Source organism: Convolutriloba macropyga, chromosome 6 (genome assembly GCF_964194025.1).
Source record: "Convolutriloba macropyga chromosome 6, txConMacr16.3, whole genome shotgun sequence".
NCBI lineage: Eukaryota > Metazoa > Xenacoelomorpha > Acoela > Convolutidae > Convolutriloba > Convolutriloba macropyga.
This window is the reverse complement of record NC_134473.1, coordinates 11,145,301-11,163,545: the sequence shown is the minus strand read 5'-3', so window position 1 is coordinate 11,163,545 and position 18,245 is coordinate 11,145,301. Positions and strand designations below refer to the sequence as shown.

General features: G+C 37.3%; 2 protein-coding genes and 1 non-coding gene across 4 annotated transcripts in view; 1 reads left to right on the top strand and 2 right to left on the bottom strand.

Moving 5' to 3' along the window:
* The window catches only part of LOC142341478 (uncharacterized), a 357,626-nt gene that overhangs the window by 78,463 nt on the left and 260,918 nt on the right, over positions 1–18,245 (bottom strand). The gene's annotated exons all lie outside the window — the stretch shown is intronic.
* On the top strand, positions 1,742–1,847 carry LOC142341878 (U6 spliceosomal RNA). Its single transcript, XR_012759132.1, has one exon. It is a non-coding gene; the product is annotated as a U6 spliceosomal RNA (small nuclear RNA).
* LOC142340757 (uncharacterized) lies at positions 4,872–18,239 on the bottom strand. Its single transcript, XM_075391462.1, has 5 exons — positions 17,961–18,239; positions 16,224–16,287; positions 15,814–15,934; positions 6,109–6,251; positions 4,872–5,142 (listed from the first exon to the last, which is right to left on the bottom strand). The coding sequence occupies exons 1-5, from the start codon at positions 18,180–18,182 to the stop codon at positions 4,988–4,990; spliced, it is 705 nt and encodes a 234-aa protein (XP_075247577.1). The 5' UTR covers positions 18,183–18,239; the 3' UTR covers positions 4,872–4,987.

Here is an 18,245-nt window from a genome sequence, read left to right as displayed (position 1 = left end):
GAAATCATTGGTATAAAGTATTCTTTTCAGAAAAACAGAATTCGTCTTATGCATGTTGTTACTGTGTTCTTCAGTAGTATAAAAATTAACTTCAAAGCACAGAAAAAACAGCAATTATCAAAATTTTTTAGCTCGCCTGCAATTAACAAAAACTTTGTCTGTATACAAAACTTAGTCTCTATAGCGTGCTCTTTGAAGTTCATCAGTTCAAACTGGTCCCTATTTTCCTTTCTTCTTTTTGTATTATTTAATTTTGTTATTATTATTATTTACACTCCCTTCACTCTCTTTTTATATCTCCTTGTCACGCCTTACTTCTTGAATTATTATTTTATTTAACAAATTTTTTGTCTTATGAATAAAAAAAATAATGGATATCTTACCACGCATGGAACAGCTACGAACTAATCAACTACTACAAGGCAAGCCAAGAACACCGAGAATAAGAATAAACGCAAGCAGAGCCAGCAGAAACCCTTCCCGGCGCTTGAATTGGCTAACAGCAACAAGAGCAATCAATTTTTTTCAAGGAAAAACTCGTCTTGAAAAACAGAGCATCAAATCATCTTTGCGAACTTTCTCTTTTACTTATTGATGCCTTTTAAATTGATTGAACTTGATTGTACATACATTATTAATAATAATGGAAAAATTGGGCGCTAAAGATCCATTCCCTTTATATCAGGTTGTTTTTATCTGTTTTAAAACCTGGAGATTGGTTGCTTTATCAGTCAGTCAGTTTCTGAGCAAAATTTCCAGACTTTGGAAGGGCTTCTGAATACACTTACAGACTATTCAGTTTTCTATTAAGACTCTCCAGATTTTAGCACGAAACCATCTACACTCTAGTTCACGCTATGAGATGACTATCCAGTCTCGGGGCCGGGCTGTGATCAGACTTTCCAGACCGTATGTCGTGCACTAATCAGAAACTCAAGACAGTGGATATGGCCCTAATGGCACTTTCCAGACCGGATGTAGTCCTGCCAGTCCTTGTGAAACGGACACAGTTTACCCCCACGTGCAAGACCCTAGTTGGTATGATCTGAATTAGGTCGGTACTTCTTCTTGGGTCTTACTTTATCCGAATTCTATCTGTATTCTTGGGTCTTACGTTATCCAAATTGATGCATGGATTACCAAGACATTTCATTATATTTTAGTACTGAATCATAAAAATTTCAATATGATTATTACTATGGCCAGAGTTCTGATCATGGCACTTTATAGACATTTCATAGCAAAATTCATAGTAAAATTCTGAATCTATCATGAACATTAAGAACTTCAATTCTGTAATTATCGTGGACATAATGAATTTTTTACCTGTTTTTCAATTAAACAGAATTAAAAATCCTCATTAACAGAGACTGGAAAAAGTGGGCAATGGCAAAAATTAAATCACCGAAAATACAATTAATCACAAAAAACCTTGAAAATGTCAACTACTCAATTTACTGGAAGATGTTGGAGCGGAGGTGGGGGGGGGGGGAGTTTGAGGGGGGTTGGGCAAAAGTAAGCCGCCCCGCTCCTACTTCTTCTTCTTCGTCTTCACCTTCATCTGGAAGAAGTAAGCCAACCCGCTTTACTACTGGAAGAAGTAAGCCGCGCCCCCTTCCCGCGATTGTTGGCTTCAGTGTCTTAGCGTTCGTTAGCGTTCGTTCGCTTAAGTAGAATTATAGAGCATGGATTGCTGAAAATGAATGAAATAAGTAAATTATTTTCTGAAATAGAAACAAATTTCTAGCTACGGTAGCACATATACTATAATTGGAACGATACAGAGAAGATTAACATGGCGCGTGCCCAAGAATGGTTGAAAACAAAAATAGCATCTTCATGCTCAACCAAAATTTTTGAGTTCGATTCAAAAATTTCATTTTTTTTCTGAAAATTCTATGAACATTATGAAAAACTCAAAACATCATGAATATCCTATTTCCAAAAAAAATTGCTTTCTGGGTTTGTACTGCACATAATGGCTAACCAAAGACCCTTAGGTCACTCTGATTCAGTGGTGAATCTTCGATTTACAATTGAAATATACTGACTCAGTACTGATAGTTTATGACACTCGGGTAGGGGATTACAGTTCTGAAAAATTATCCTAAACGTATAATACAAACTCGTACCTCTAGGCCAAAATATAGGACAAACAAAAACGCGCATAACAGAAAACTGTTCAGAACTCTCAGAATTTTATTTAGCAACAAGTTGCAAGGTTTGGTTGTCCTCCTGTAACCGTAGTAATTACATTGCAACTTCAGAAGCATCATTTAAAGTTCTTGTTCTACATTTTGTATTTTATTTTTCTGCCGTAAACTTTTAGTTTGAGAAAGCAAAAATCTATGAATGGCAACATTTTGCAGCTCATTGGATGTAAGAAATGCAAATGTTCGAAAATTGGAACTTTTTTGTATAAAATAATTTGCAATAGCATTGCTCAAATTAGTGCATGCTATCCTGAAATGAAATACCTTATTACAAAAAAGATTACTTTCCGCTATTTGTGTTCTTATAAAGATTGGTAAAATTACTTTTTCTTTTTTTTGCGGCAACGGGTAAACTTCACTTGAGGACGCTGAGCATCGATTGATTTTGCCAATTGAAAATCTATTTGGGGTTCCCACAAAAGAATGGACTGAACACCTAATTCTCGAACTTTGGTTGCCTTCTCTAGCCTGGAGTTTTGTAAATTTAAAGCGCTTTCATTTTTGGACCAGAAAATAGCTTCTTTAGTTTTGTTAACATGGAATTCAAGAAATTTTTTTTAGCTTTTAAGAAGACATTGTAAATGTCAATAGTTGTAATCAGCTTCAAATCATAGCGGTAAAGATAAAATTTACAGTGCTCAATTGACTGTGGAAGATCAAAAAGATCCAAAATGAAAAGCGGAGATCCCAAAACACTATCGTGTTTATTTAATTTAAGTCTTAACTTGGTCCTAATTTAGGTCATAAAGTAAAGATATAGCAAAAACAATTTTTCCACTGTAATTCTTTCTAAAGTTGGCTTCTTCTGTTACAGAGTCCAATAAACAGTAGCACAATGACAGCCAAAGCAAAATCAGTTAAATTTTTTCAGAACTTAGTAAAAAAAAATTGACACCGCTTGAATTGCTCTCTACGGACAGGCAGGGCAATTTAAAATACAAATGAGTAGCGTGAAATTTGATGTGGGGAAAAATAAGCGAATCTCCGTTGGTTCAATACGGCAACCTCCATGATGGCAATCGGACATCTTGACATTTTTATTTTTTGCTCTCTCTTCACGGCGCATAATTTGTTTTCCTCCAGATTTTTAAATTCGGAACGAGAGCAATTGAGACCGCGATAAATTAAGAAATAAAAACTGGCTTGTAAGCAAATTTTGATCCAGAAGAAAAGAGCAAAAACGAGCAAGCAAAAATGTTGCGTAAACACACACGCGAAAAACGTTTACAATAATTGCTTCAAACGTTGTTCTAGGTTAATTAAAATTGTCGAAAAACTTTTTTCAACGAAGCTTGTGAAGTTTCCACTGAATGTAAATGTTTAATCTAATCGATTTGTTCTTGTTTATTGAAAGTCTGCTATGTTTGAAGAACTTTTCATGCAGGAAGATTTTATTGAGTTGAGAGATTATCTGGCTGTACAAGGGTAAGAAGCAAATTGTAACTTTGAAATCTAACTAATGAGCGAGTAAAATGTTTAGTTATCTTGCAAGACAAGACTTTATAAGTTTCTGACTATATATTTTTCGATCTTTGGGCAGCTTACCAATGAAGATTGCCTCAATAAATTTATAGTATGTGAAATTGTGAATAATTACTTTGCAAGCACTTGCATCTTTCCCTACTAAATCTACCGACTCTTGCAAGATAAAGTCATGGAATTGTCTGAATATAATATTAGCTGCGAGCATAAAGTATTAAAATTTGTTAATAAGATATGTTACTCTTCAAAATAGCCAAATATTGTTTATTTTGAGAATGAGTTGTTTAGTTATCCAAAGGGTACAGATGCTCATACTATATATCCATAGTTTAGACCTTGACAATGAAAAGATCATGACTGACCAAAATTGGTTATGATTAGAACATGCTGAACCCAAAAGAGCTATGAAAAGAGCTTTGCTAAACAGTATCAGTCACCTGGACTTTTTCTCGATCTAAATTTTATAACTCTGGACATTTGTTCGACCCAAAATTTTTTGCTGCCGTTTTGTTCAACCAAAATTGGGTTCTAGACTTTTCTTCGACCAAAATTGTTGAAATGTGAAAGTTTCGTTGAGCAAAAGTCAAACCATAAATCGACAAAAAGTCTTTTCAATGGTCTTTTTTGACCAGATCAAAAAAATTATCAAAACATGGGTCGACCAAAAAGTCTTTTCTTAATTCTGTTTTTTTTTCTCAAAAATTTTAGGTGTATTTTTAGTGATTGGTTTCGCTTATACTGAACTCAATGTGTATGCTTCTTCGTCTGATGAATAGCAAATCTGAGAATAACATGCAATTTTTTTTAAAAAAATAGTTTATAGCATTGGATGGGTAAACAACAGAATATAGCCATCCCACGGGAAAGCGTTCATTACAATTAAACCACCTAGTTTCCCTCAATCAAGTAATGTGGCAAAATAGTCCAGCTGCATTAACTACTTTAGTTTAAGAATTGCGATTTTTGTTAAGACCTTTGACAGCTTTCCAACTGTGTTTTAAGTTGGACTGCTGTGGTGTCATGATGTTTAGGCTTGCTCCATTGATGCTTCCCTATCTTTAGCAGCAAGAATATATATATATATATATATATATATATATATATATTCTTTATTTGCAGAAAAACAGACTTATGAAATAACTTTTGCTCGACCCATGAGAAGACTTCTGCTTTACTTTAACTAAGAACCTCGACTGCATAATTTTGGTCAATATCGACACCCCTACTAGACTATTTGGGTTGTTCATAAGTCTAGGTCTATACTTTGGATGCATATAGGCTGTATGTTGTTATTAGATGCTGATAGCTTCCTCGTTTTTGAGTTCCTTGTAATCGAATGTGGATGGTGGTACCATTGCCGACAACTCTCCGGATTCCGTGCCTCCAGTGATTGCAGTGTCATTAGGATCTGCTGGAGTTTTGGCACAAGAACATTGCTGATACCTCACTAAAATTTAACTCAAAGGTAATCTATCTATTCTCAAAATTGTAGCCCCAAAAATCTCTTGCCAAAAAATTAGTTGAGTTATCGTATGGCCCCTACTCCATCATTGTCAACATACCATAGGGGGCTACAATTTAGCTGGGGAGGGGGGCTATAATGGGAAAGACCCGATTTTTTGCAGTTGGTTTTGTTTCGGTCTGGGTCTCTGTTCATAGGGCCTTGAGTCACTTTTTATACAGAAAGGTCTAAAAGTCTAGAGTGCACCCACTTTAATGCCCCGTTTTTTAACTATCAATTTGACTCAAAAAATGTTTTTTAATCTTATTTGCTTAACAAAAATTTTTTTATCTGCCAAGATTTAGAAAGTTGCGCCAAGAAAGTTTCGTCAGATCTTGCCAAGGTCGCTAATGAAATTTTTGCCAATCAAGAGCCAATCAAAATTTTTGCCAATCAAGTTTTGAGCTCTGCAATAGTTATCAAGATCTTGCATGACATGGCAGTTTGTATCAAGTTTCGTTTCACTGGGCGAATAATAGTCATGGGAAAATTCCGTGTTGAGTTTTATTCGAGTATTAATTTAAAAATCGAATACTGGTTAGAAGTTTTCATAATAAATTTCTTAAAGGCCTGCAGACAGCTTTTAAATTGATATTCAGCGTCAAACATTACTGTTGAGATTTTATGCACATGAAATATTGAAATATTTTGTGCAACATTTTTCTTCTGACACAAAAAAAATTGTAATAAAACACAAGACATTTGTAGAATTTATCGCACCTACAATACTGTAGGCAAAACAAAGGAAATGCAAGCGATTACTTGATTAAGGGTAAAAATCTAGTGGTCTTTCCAATGACCCATTATAGCCCCCCCCCCGTGCGCGAAGTTGTAGCCCCCTCTCCGAATTATTGAATGTTTATGTTAATGGGGACGGGGGAGACTACACGTTATATGATAACTAATACTGACTTTTCCTGACTTTGACACAGGACAGAGCGATTATGGTTACGATGATCACGATGGCCACGAGAGGGAGACCCAGCCCAAACAAAGCCCCACTGAAGATCCATTCGTTCACACACCTCTCAAACTTGCACTGTCCATCACAGCACCTTTAAATAGCCGGACCTTAACTTATAGGCTCCCGTCGCAAGAACGAGCTAGCAAAAAACGTTACAATTGTTTACTTATTTCTTGACTGACAAGTTCCATTTGAAGGAAATTGACAACAACCACGTATAACAAGGTTAATAATTGAATCTGTGGTACGGTTGTACCATAATTTAGTTCCCATTTAGTAAATTGTACTTAATTAATTTATACTTGTCCTTGTAAAACTAAAAGTCAATGTTCACATAATTATAAATTACCGCCGACTAAAAAGTCATTATTTCATACTGTTCACACCTCCCACTTTTACTTAACTTTTCATTCTCTTGAATCTTCTTACTGAATTCAGTCGTTCATAATCTAATCTCTTTTCCACTAGATAAAAACTTAGCGGATTTGAAGGAGAAATCCACTACCATTTAAATTGTCTATATTCGCACCGCGATTGTAGTTAATTCTAAAAGTAGCAATCCAATTGACGTTGGAAACTTGGATTCGTACCTCGAATCCATACATCTAAATCTGAGTGGAATTGCAGCACGATTGTACCCTATAGTCAAGGTTATCACATGGCGCAGTCAGCTACAAAAGAACGCGCACTCTTGGGAATCGAGCCCTTTTGGGAAAAACCGACGTTGGAGCCTCCATTGCAATGGGACAGATGGCAAGTCATGCTAAAGTTAGCCATCATGGCTAAAGAAGGAATATCAATCGATACTCTTCTTGAGGACCCCCCCCCGAAAAAGTTACCCTTCCCCCAGAACCAATCTACGAGGAGGATGTTCAAAACAGCACTGCTCAAAGCGAAAGAGACAGACGTACTAGGAATGAACAGCTAAAAAACTCATGGCTTAACCGATGCCAGAAAGCAGAACTTGTGGGCATACTATGTGGGGAAAAGCCTTGGAAATACTGTGACAGTAAAGCAGTATTCCTAACGTATCTCAGCCTGGGAGTTGAAGGAAGACGAATTTTTGGTTCACAAGAACCAAGTATCCAAATTGACAGAGTGACCATGAAAGTTCTATGGGAATGCCTTGATGAAGTGTTCAACAAACAAAGGAACATTACATTTGACAGATATACATTTCTATCCCGAAAACAAATGAAAGGCGAACCAGAGGAAAAGTTCTACGGGTGCCTTCGAGAACTTTCCCTAAATTGTGATTTGGGAAATCGTGAGGAATCAATAATACGGGACGTGTTTATTGCTAACATGCAGGATGGAGAAATTCAAAGAGAATTGCTAAAAGAAACACGAGAACCTAAAAAAGCTCTCGAAATAGCAATCAGTATCGAAATGGGCATACAAACACAACTTAAAATCTCTGGAACCGCAACCAACAATTCAACTAATGAAGTTCACTCGATAAATAATATCCAAGGGTCGTGGAATAAAAAGCGACCATCTACAAATCAATTCGTAAAACCGACAATCTGTCCGAATTGTGGATATGGTTGGACTCCATCTCATAGAAAAAATTGTCCCGCCCGTGGGAAAACATGTAAAAATTGTGGAACCTCTAACCATTTCGCTAAGGTTTGTCGCAAAACAAAACAAGCTAACAAACCCCGATCTCGAGTGAACTACGTAGATGACTCAATTTCGGAAGCGGCTACAGTTGGCACCACGACATCAGTGACTGAACAAGTAAACAATATTAGCAAACTCCTACAACAAAAGAGCATATACGATGCCAATTACGATTCCGACTACGATGATTACGATGACAATTGTGTAGCAGCAATTTCGTACAATACCGACGCTCGCGAGGTAGAACCCGTAAATTTGGACATTCGAGTTGGAAATACAAGCACCAAAGCATTGGTGGATTCAGGCAGCGTTTGTACGATCATTAACAAAAGTCTAGCAGACAAAGTGGTATTGGAATGCAAAAATAGTTATTGGATACAGTCCCCCGAAATCCATGACTTAAAAACTTTCTCCAATGACATAATCAAGATAAAAGGTATAATCAAGACATCAATAAAGTGCAACGACTGGATAGCCTCAGATGTCGATGTAACTGTCGTCGAAGATGGTCACCGACCAATCATTGGACGAGACCTTTTCCCAAAATTAGGTTTCTCAGTAATTCAATCAAAACAAGTGGCAAACATTGATCAAAATCAATGCCCAATTAAGCGACAAATTTCCTTTGACTTTCCCGAGCTCGTCACCCGTGTCGATAAATCTCTAAAACATTCAGTAAAGTCTACATTTCATAATGAATTTACACCAACTCATCAAAAAGGAAGACGAGTACCTATTAATTTACAACCATTAGTTAACATAGAACTTAAAAAATTACTTGATGAAAAACACATTATTAAATTAAATAGTTGTTCCGACAAAAACTTCATCTCCCCTATAGTTATTACAGTTAAAAGAGATAAAACAGTTAAATTAGCACTAGATTCAAAAATTTTAAATAAGTCTATTCACAAAAACAAATATCAAATGCCAAATATTGATAATTTGATTGATACAATTCAGCAAAATTTAAACACATCCGCATCACAAGAAACAGCATATTATTCCCCACTGGATTTGAAGTACGCATACAGTCAACTTAAATTAGATCCGGAAACGGCCAAACATTGTAACTTTAATATTATCAGCGGTGAGAGAACGGGAACGTATCGGTTCATTACAGGTTTCTACGGCTTAACCGATATGCCAGCAGCTTTCCAAAAAGTAATGGACTATACGTTAGTCGGACTAAAAAATACTTACTGCTTTCTAGATGACATTATAGTAGTTAGCCGTGGGTCTAAGAAGACCACTTAAAACTTGTTTACCAATGCCTTAAAAAATTAGATGAGGATAACCTACGAATCAACTTACCTAAATGTCATTTTGCAAAAACCGAAATAGAATGGTTAGGACATAAATTCAGTCAATCTGGAATAGCCCCACTTGAATCAAAAACAGCAGCAATCGCATCCCTAACAGCACCTAAAAATTTAAAACAACTCCGATCATTCTTAGGTTCTGTACATTACCTTGGTAAATTCATTCCTAACTTATCTCAATTATGTCATCCTCTTCGTCCATTATTAAAAAAGAATACAAAATTCATTTGGAACTTAGAACACGATACACATTTCCAAGCAATTAAAAATAAAGTAGCAAACGCCACAGAAAACACACATTACAATCCTCACTTGGAAACGCGGATCAAATGCGATGCTTCTAGAGCCGGATTAGGAGCAGCACTTGAACAACGTTCGCCTACAGGTTGGCATACGGTTGCATTTGCATCTCGATTCCTTAACTCCAATGAGGAACGTTATAGCATTAACGAACTTGAATTATTAGGTGTTGTGTGGTCCGTAGAATATTTTAAATATTATTTATTTGGCAAATCATTTACAATAATAACAGATCATCGTGCATTACTCTCAATTATGAAAGAACACAGATCAAACAAATCTTATAATAGTAGATTAACACGATGGATTGATCGTCTTTTACCTTTTGACTTTAATATTGAACATATCCCCGGTGCAAAAATGGGCCTGGTAGACTATATTTCTCGCCAACCAAATCCGAAAGCAAAAGTTACAAACAAATATGACGAGGAATTTGCGGTAGCAACAATTACCCGCATTCGAGACGCAATTGCAGCAATTTATGTAAATACCACACCACAAACCTGTCAATCACGACACTTTAACAGCGTCATTACCACACATTCCACACGTGCCTCACATCCTCACTCAACAAACTATTCCAATTTGCTTTCTGCCATTAATCGAAATACAAATCAGTTGCTCCTCAAATACTCTGCAAACGCAGCACAAATACAATCTCATTCTAATACCAGTGCAAACTCAACTCAAATCCAGTCAAAATTAAACACTACATCTAATTGTACTCATATCCACGTAATCGAAAATCACAAAATGAGTACTTCTCCTTCACACAGCCGAAACCAGCAAACTCCCCCTACCCACAGCCGAGTGACATTTCAATCCACTCCAAATTCAGGAACGACCCGATCTTCAAATGAGGGACACCCTTCTCCTAGTGTCGAGTTGTCAAAAGAAGAGGTGTTTGAGAACAATCTGACACAATTGTTTACAAAAGGCTTTCTGGCAGTACTGACCAGCAAGGACGCAGTTCTAAAGGAAGTACGGGACTGCATACTTCAAGATGACCCCCCGAGATGCAAAGAAGTCAACCCGTACCTCTTCTCGTACTGGCGAGACTTGCACGTCCGCTCAGGATGTGTTTGTGTGGACGAACGCGTCGCGATTCCACACTCAATTCAAGACGCGGTGTTGGAAAGCCTCCACCTAACCCATCCAGGAAGTTGGGGGATGATAACTCTTGGCCAATACGCGTTCTGGCCGTATATGCACCGCGAAATTCTAAATAAAGCGGCCACGTGCAAACCATGCACAGATATTGGTAAGAACCTTAAACCTGTCATTCCGGCGTCTAATTGGAAACCTTTATTGCCATGTACAGAACCAAATGAAGAAATACAGATTGACTTCGGCGGTCCTATCACGAATGAAAAAGATCAAGACACATATTTTCTAGCATGTATTGATCGTTTTTCTAAATATCCTTCTGTAGAAGTATTTGATAAAGCTGATGGACCTAATGTACTAAAATTTTTAGATGATTACATTCAAACACACGGTGTTCCCCGAAATATTAGACTTGATCAAGCACGATGTTTAATAGGTTATAAAGTTAAAAACTTTTGCAAACAACACAATATTAACGTACTACCTGCCCCTGTAAATGATCATAGAGCAATAGGTTTAGTGGAGCGTTTGATACAAACAATTAAAAGACGCTTAGGCTGCATGAAATTAGACAATAGAAATAAAACATTCACAATTAAAGAAGCAATAAAGTCAATTGTATATCAATTACGTATATGTAAACAAAAGACTACAAATGTAACACCTTTCCAAGCACACTTCGGACGTAAGCCAAATACACCACTAAGCAATATAAGTACAACACCTAAATCATCTAATCTGTCATATGAAAACATTCTTCACCACTATTTAGACGCCGACACTGTCCCTGTTGAGGACTACTTGGATGAAAATGGATGGGTGACGGGAGACAGAAGTGACATCCTGATTGAAGAGGCAATGCAGCGGGCACAAGTTGACGCCGGACGCCGCTACAACGGCGAACACAACAAATCTGTCTCCCGCTTCATATTACACCCCAAACTGAATAACCCCATCCCCAGATCGGAGAAGTCACTGGATTTGAAGCTCGCACGCAAAGTGACCAAACGTTCCAAACGAGACCTTCGCGGTCTTTGGGAAACACTGGCACCAGGAAGCACGGTTGTTCGTACATCAGATACGACAACCGTCATCAAAGAACCGGGAGTACCCGAAGTAAGCGTTCGCAATAGTGATATTGCTAAATTCGGTACTCGCGCCGAAAGAAACACTGATCTCTGGCAATATGCACAGCGTCGACCCCTCCCTTATGATAAAACTACGGAAGAAAAAATTGCGCAGCACACGAAGGAACTAAAGAAGAAATTCCGTGGGGAGATAAAAATTCGACACCGCCCAACACAGTCAGATGCAGCATCGGGTGTGTCCTCTGCCAACAGCAACATTTCGAAGGCAATGTTGGCCCGAAAACCACGAAAACCTCAAGTCGGGGGAAAACGATCACGCACCACATCGGTGAGTATGAATACGTCTAATACATCGTCTGTTGCTGCTCCTTCCATGACATCTTCAACCACGTCTCCTCCGAATTCCAGTGCTAAACGAAACCGATGAGCTCCAGACTACTACGGATTCGAAAGCTCGGTCAATTCGGTTAGCGATGAATCAACAGCTCCGGTTTCCAAGAAACCGAAACGAACAAACCCGGTGATAGAAACGATCCTTCATGAAGAAGCTACAAGGCCACCAGTTCCCGAAACAAACTACGAATTGACAATTGCCAGCCCCTCTGCACCACCACCAGTGGGAACTTGGTCCCCTGAAGAATACAACTACGACGATTACGCTCGTGAAGTTAGCATGAGTGTATTCGATGCAGAAAATCAAATTTAAACCAAAACTACTTCAAATTGTCATTGTTAACTTATTAACTTAGTTCAAATCTGCAATTGTTAAAACTCATTCTGGAATTGCCCTGCTTTTCCACTCATTTCATGTTTTCGTTTAATTTTATTTCTCATTGTGTGTTAGTTCTCCATAACTTTAATTTGATGTTGCAATTGTAACACTAATCCGCGTATTAGAAAGTTGGATGGATTTGAATCACGTTTGCGAGTTAATTTATATCGCGTGCATAAAATTTTCTGCATATGTTGTCAATTTCCGTTATGTTCATTCTGCATTACATTTGAGACTCAAAAACACTAATACTACGGCACTCATTAATCGTTCCTCATTATGTATACTATTTATAATAACCAGTACATATTCTAATATTATCCTAAATTTTATACTGATGCAGTTTAAAATTTTTGTTCAGCGCAGGATATGTGGTACGGTTGTACCATAATTTAGTTCCCATTTAGTAAATTGTACTTAATTATTTTATACTTGTCCTTGTAAAACTAAAAGTCAATGTTCACATAATTATAAATTACCGCCGACTAAAAAGTCATTATTTCATACTGTTCACACCTCCCACTTTTACTTAACTTTTCATTCTCTTGAATCTTCTTACTGAATTCAGTCGTTCATAATCTAATCTCTTTTCCACTAGATAAAAACTTAGCGGATTTGAAGGAGAAATCCACTACCATTTAAATTGTCTATATTCGCACCGCGATTGTAGTTAATTCTAAAAGTAGCAATCCAATTGACGTTGGAAACTTGGATTCGTACCTCGAATCCATACATCTAAATCTGAGTGGAATTGCAGCACGATTGTACCCTATAGTCAAGGTTATCACAGAATCTATTAGATGAAGATATCATAATGGGGATAAACATACCCCATCCCCCGGGCATATAAATTTTACGCCCCCAGGCTCACGAGCTATATATAATTCAATTAAAATTGTGCTATATAACGCACATAATTTGTAAGTGGGAGTCATTGATGCACTGGCGCAAGAAACATAATGGATATCCCGTGGATTCTTCCCGAGATCATAACATTTGAAATTTTTTTGGGGTGAAGTGGTTTTTGCTCAACTCAAATGTTCAGCTGGAATTTTGCACGAACCAAAATTGGGATCTTTTCCGCTGTGCCCCCCGCAGCTTAGTGGATGCCTATTATTTGCGGCCCAGACGTACGTGCCGTCTTTTTAAATACTGATTTACGGATCTTTTCCGTTTGTGCCCCCCTCCATTAAGTCTATGCATCCCCCAATTACAGAGCACGTGCCCTTACAGTGAAGCAATATGTAAAAATATAGCACGTGCGTCGGGGGGGGGGGGGTGCAAATAATATACGCCCACTAAGCTGGGGGGGGGGGGCACAAACGAAAAAGATACGATCAAACAATGATCGAAGTGCAGATCACTAAACTGAAACCAGATCTATTACCCCCTATTCTTACATCATCTTATTTTGGATGAATTAAGAGCGTCAAAGTTGAAAAATTGCACCGAGTACTCCCGTATGCCGACACTCTCATATAATGTAGATTGAATTTTAGAGTGGTAGAGTGAATACGATCACCGGCTAAGTCGCTCACGAGCAAAATCCCCCTGAACTCTGTACTCCTCTACGCCCCTGAACTCTGTAATCCCCCTTACGCCCTATTCCTGCATATCATGTCTGGAGGATTTTCTATATTTTCCCATTATGCCTCCTCCAACCCCCAACCATCCTTTCCCCATAAAGTTATAGGTCCCCATTACGGTATATTTACAGTAATGTAGGGGGTTATCCATTATTTGACCACTTAGCGGGGTATGATATGAATAACTGGATATTTGATGTACTTTCGACACGCAACAACTTGGTCACCTCAAGCCAGAAAAAGAGTTAATATGTTGATGAGGACCGTAGTCGAGATATAAACACAAATCTAAATATTGACATGAATTACACAGTTATGCTTATAAATAAAGTCAGTAAAGATCTCTTCATAGATGAAAACGGTTGATCTCACTATCTTCATGGGTAGAGTCAAAATACCATTATATAGTGTAAAGTCGAGATCAAAATTTTTCCTGAGTCATAAATGGTCTTTTTCTGGATCAATGTATCTAACAAAATTCCTTTCACGGGTAAAAGCAACTAATAAAGTGTCATCATGGTTCAATACAAGGTCTTTTTATGGGTAGAAAAAGTATAATATATCTAAAAGGTCGTCAGAAATTTTCTTAGGTCAAGTTAAAAACTTATTTTTGAGATCTTCCAGGATAAATTTTGTAGGTTTTCCTTCATTTACGTCATTTTGGTTCTGTCAGCAGAAAAGTTAACTAAAATTTGAAGAAACAAATTTTTTTGCTCGTTGTTTTTTCTTGACAAAACCAACGGAGAGATTATTTTAAGAATACAATCGAAATGACAAAAAGGAGAAGTATCAAAGGTTTGAAACATTGAAAAGATGTTAAATCGTCAAAAACCAATTTTAGAGACAATACAGCGCACAATTGTTTCACAAAAACCCTCGAATAAACTGTTTAACTACTTAAACATCATAGGACTTACCTCGAGTAAGATAAATTCTCTCTTTCAGAGTCAAAACTTGGTCGAAGTGATCTCCAAAGATCAATACATCAGCTTTAATTTTATTTTTGGTGAAAAAACTCTGCTGTCTAGATTGGCAAACTTTTAGTCCAGCGAAAGTGGTTTGTCTATGTAATTGTTTGTTGTTCAGTTTTTGTCTGGAGATAGAGTTTGAGCCTGGTGTTTTGCTAGTGCTCTGCTCAACTCTCCTATAGCTGTTTGTTTGAAACTCCGTCGTTGCCGGTCCCCAGCCCGGTTGAGAAAAGGAGAGATGAACGCACCTGGAAGATACTGGAAAAGTCTCTAAAATGAGGGTTTTTCAACTCGACTTGAGAAAATTTCCGACAGTACATTAGCTATTTCATTCGTTCTCATGATCGACCTACAAAAAAATCGTGTTCAACTTTGTTTGGCTTATGAACAGAGGCATCGACTATTTTGGTTTATGAAAAGTATTTGGTTCGACCCAGCCAGGTTTGTCTATGAAAATAATTTGATTGGATCCAGGTTTGTATATATGAAAAAATTTGGCTTTACTCAGGCTTACGAAAAAATGGACCGAAGTTTATGAAAAGAATTTGGATGAAACAGGGTGTTTATGGAAAGAATTGGTTTTGACCCAAAAAAGACAGTGCTTGCGCTTGACCAAGATTGTATACGAAATAAAGTTGACTGGATTTATAAAAAGAATTAACTTCGACTTAAACTAAGGTCCTCGACCATGTAATTTAATTCATTATTTACCCCTCCCCCACCATTGATTAGGTCTTTTCATAAATCCCAGGTCTTGCTTAGGGTCTCACCACAGTCGTTTCATAGCCTTTTTCGGTCCAGCACGTTATTTGCATGGACAATTTTAGTCGAAGACAGTGTTTTCATTAGTATAGATCTCGAATAGGGGAGTGAGTTATTGAGTTAACCTGTGGACACTGTCGAAGCCATAATGGTCGAAGTAGTCTCCCTCGGGCACACAGTCCTCATCCTTAGTGCAGTGCTCTGGGATTTGCTTGCCGTCCGGGCACTTATTCTCAGTACACCCTCCTAACATCGCCAACAAGTCAAGTATTATTGCAGATCAGTACTCAACATTCAATGATCTGATGTTACTCATTAAAGATAAAGGGAAACTGCCCCCCCCCCCAGCTCTCGTAAATTTTACTCTAATTGATTTTTTCCACCTTTATAAGGACAACAACTCTGGGAGTTGGCGAAACAGCTCAAAGCAACATTTTCCCACTAAGTTGAACCTCTCAAGATATTTTGGAAAATGTGGTAACAATTTGGGTCTGTTGCTGGTTGAGTTATTTGTGCAAAATAATTAGAGAATTACCGTCACAACAGTAGACTTTTTCGTTGAACCCAAAACCATTGTAACCATGGCAATCTCTGTCCTTCTGAAAATAAAGTTCAATTTCACACTTCATATTCGAATCACGCTGTACACGCACAAAGCAAACGCACTTGGCTCAAATTCAGATGATCATTACGGGCGCCTGTACCAGAAAGCTGCTATTTACAAAGAACTTCCCGCTAACTTTTGCCGCCCACTTTTAAAAGCGCGTAAATTTTCTTTCGAGCAAGTAGTTTCCACACGGAAATTAAATAACCTAAAATGAAAAAACACGTCCCAAAAATTAATCGTTTAAAAACCGACGATGCCGATGCTTTCTTACGTTTAAAAACCGACGATACCGATGCTTTCTTACGTTTAAAAACCGACGATACCGATGCTTTCTTACGTTTAAAAACCGACGATACCGATGCTTTCTTACATTTAATAAAAAACGATACCAAATCTCGCTTTCGATGAAAAAACGACGATCCCGAATCTGTCTTACGTCTAAAAAACGACGATACCGATTCTTTCTTACGTTTAATAACGAACAAAAACGACGATACCGACGGTTTCTTACGTTTTCTAACCGAAGATTTTGCAACTAGGGTTGCTATTAGTAGTTACTTTCGTCGGTAGTAATATTTCACAAATCTTTATTGCGTTTTGAAGTGAAGGGTATTAAGAAAATTAAGATAAGCCCCCTAAACTTTCATTGGAAGTATTTTTCGCAAAGAGAACTTGAAACGCTAGATTTTGCGTTCTATTACACATATTTAAATACCAATAATGGAAGTGTTTCCCACATTAAAAACATGACATTCAAATAAAAAGTTCAGGTAAATATCTCATTAGGCCGCATTTTAGGAGTTGATTAATCAGTCTCCAAAACAAGAAAGGAAATTACAATTTGAAAGTTTCTTCATTAATTGTAGATATTAACCTCATTTTTTTCCAAATTCAATCCTCAAATTAGACTGCTGAAACAACTGTCATTGTAATTTATCTTAATCTTTCTTGTTTTGATGTTTTGCGGATTATGCGTCCTTTTTTAGTTGTTTTTATTTGGTGCTACTTTGTGAAATCTGGTAACTGTTCTTTCGAACCAATAAACTTAAAAACGCATTGGCCTCCTTTTAGTGTTTGCTTTTTCTGGCAGTCGTTTGGAGTGCAATTTTCGCCCCCAAATTTAGCGAAATCTAAACACGGCAAATTGGCGGAATAGGCATCCATCCACAAAAAAGATTTTGTTTTTGTTGAGGGAAGTGAATCCCACTTTTCAACTGCCAGTTTGAAATTTGAAAACACTGATTGGCATTGACATATAGTGCAACATATTTTCATGAGTAAAGTTTGTACGTGTATGGAAAGACTCTAAAATTGTTTTCAAGAAAAGGCAACCCTGCTAATTCATGCACGTTCAAAACTGGATATGTACCGAATCTGTATGTACGTGTAAAATTTGTGTTGTTAGAACGTGTAGCGCGATTGTTTGTTCGCAGAGACTAGCTTCAGATTTTCTATTAACTATAGGAAACTTTGTTTATACTTTGCTTATCTTTGAATGTCTACGCTAGTATCTGTGTGTGTGAGGTATTGTGTAAATGTTTGCGTGTATATATGTTTGTGTGTATGTTTAACTGTGTGTGAGAGAGAGAGAGTGTACGCGTGTGTGCGCTTTAAAACATTATATAGATCTTTTAAATGTTGGTCCTTCGAAACCTTGAAACTAACCGAGCATCTCTGGCACGGTTCTGACGAGCACGTGCCTCGGCAGCACCAATAGTAATTTTTGTTGTATTCGTAGATGTAGTCGTAGTAAGATTTAACCCTCCTCACTCCTGCACAGTCTATTTTGGTATCACACTGCTTTGGAAACATCTCATCACAAGCAACAATTTGCAGTTGCCAATAAACGATAACTCCGAGAGAACAAAAAAGAACATGCATTTTCATTTTTATTGTTTTTTAGTTTTTCGTTTCGATGTTGTGTAAAAAAATTCGGCTACAGTCAATTGT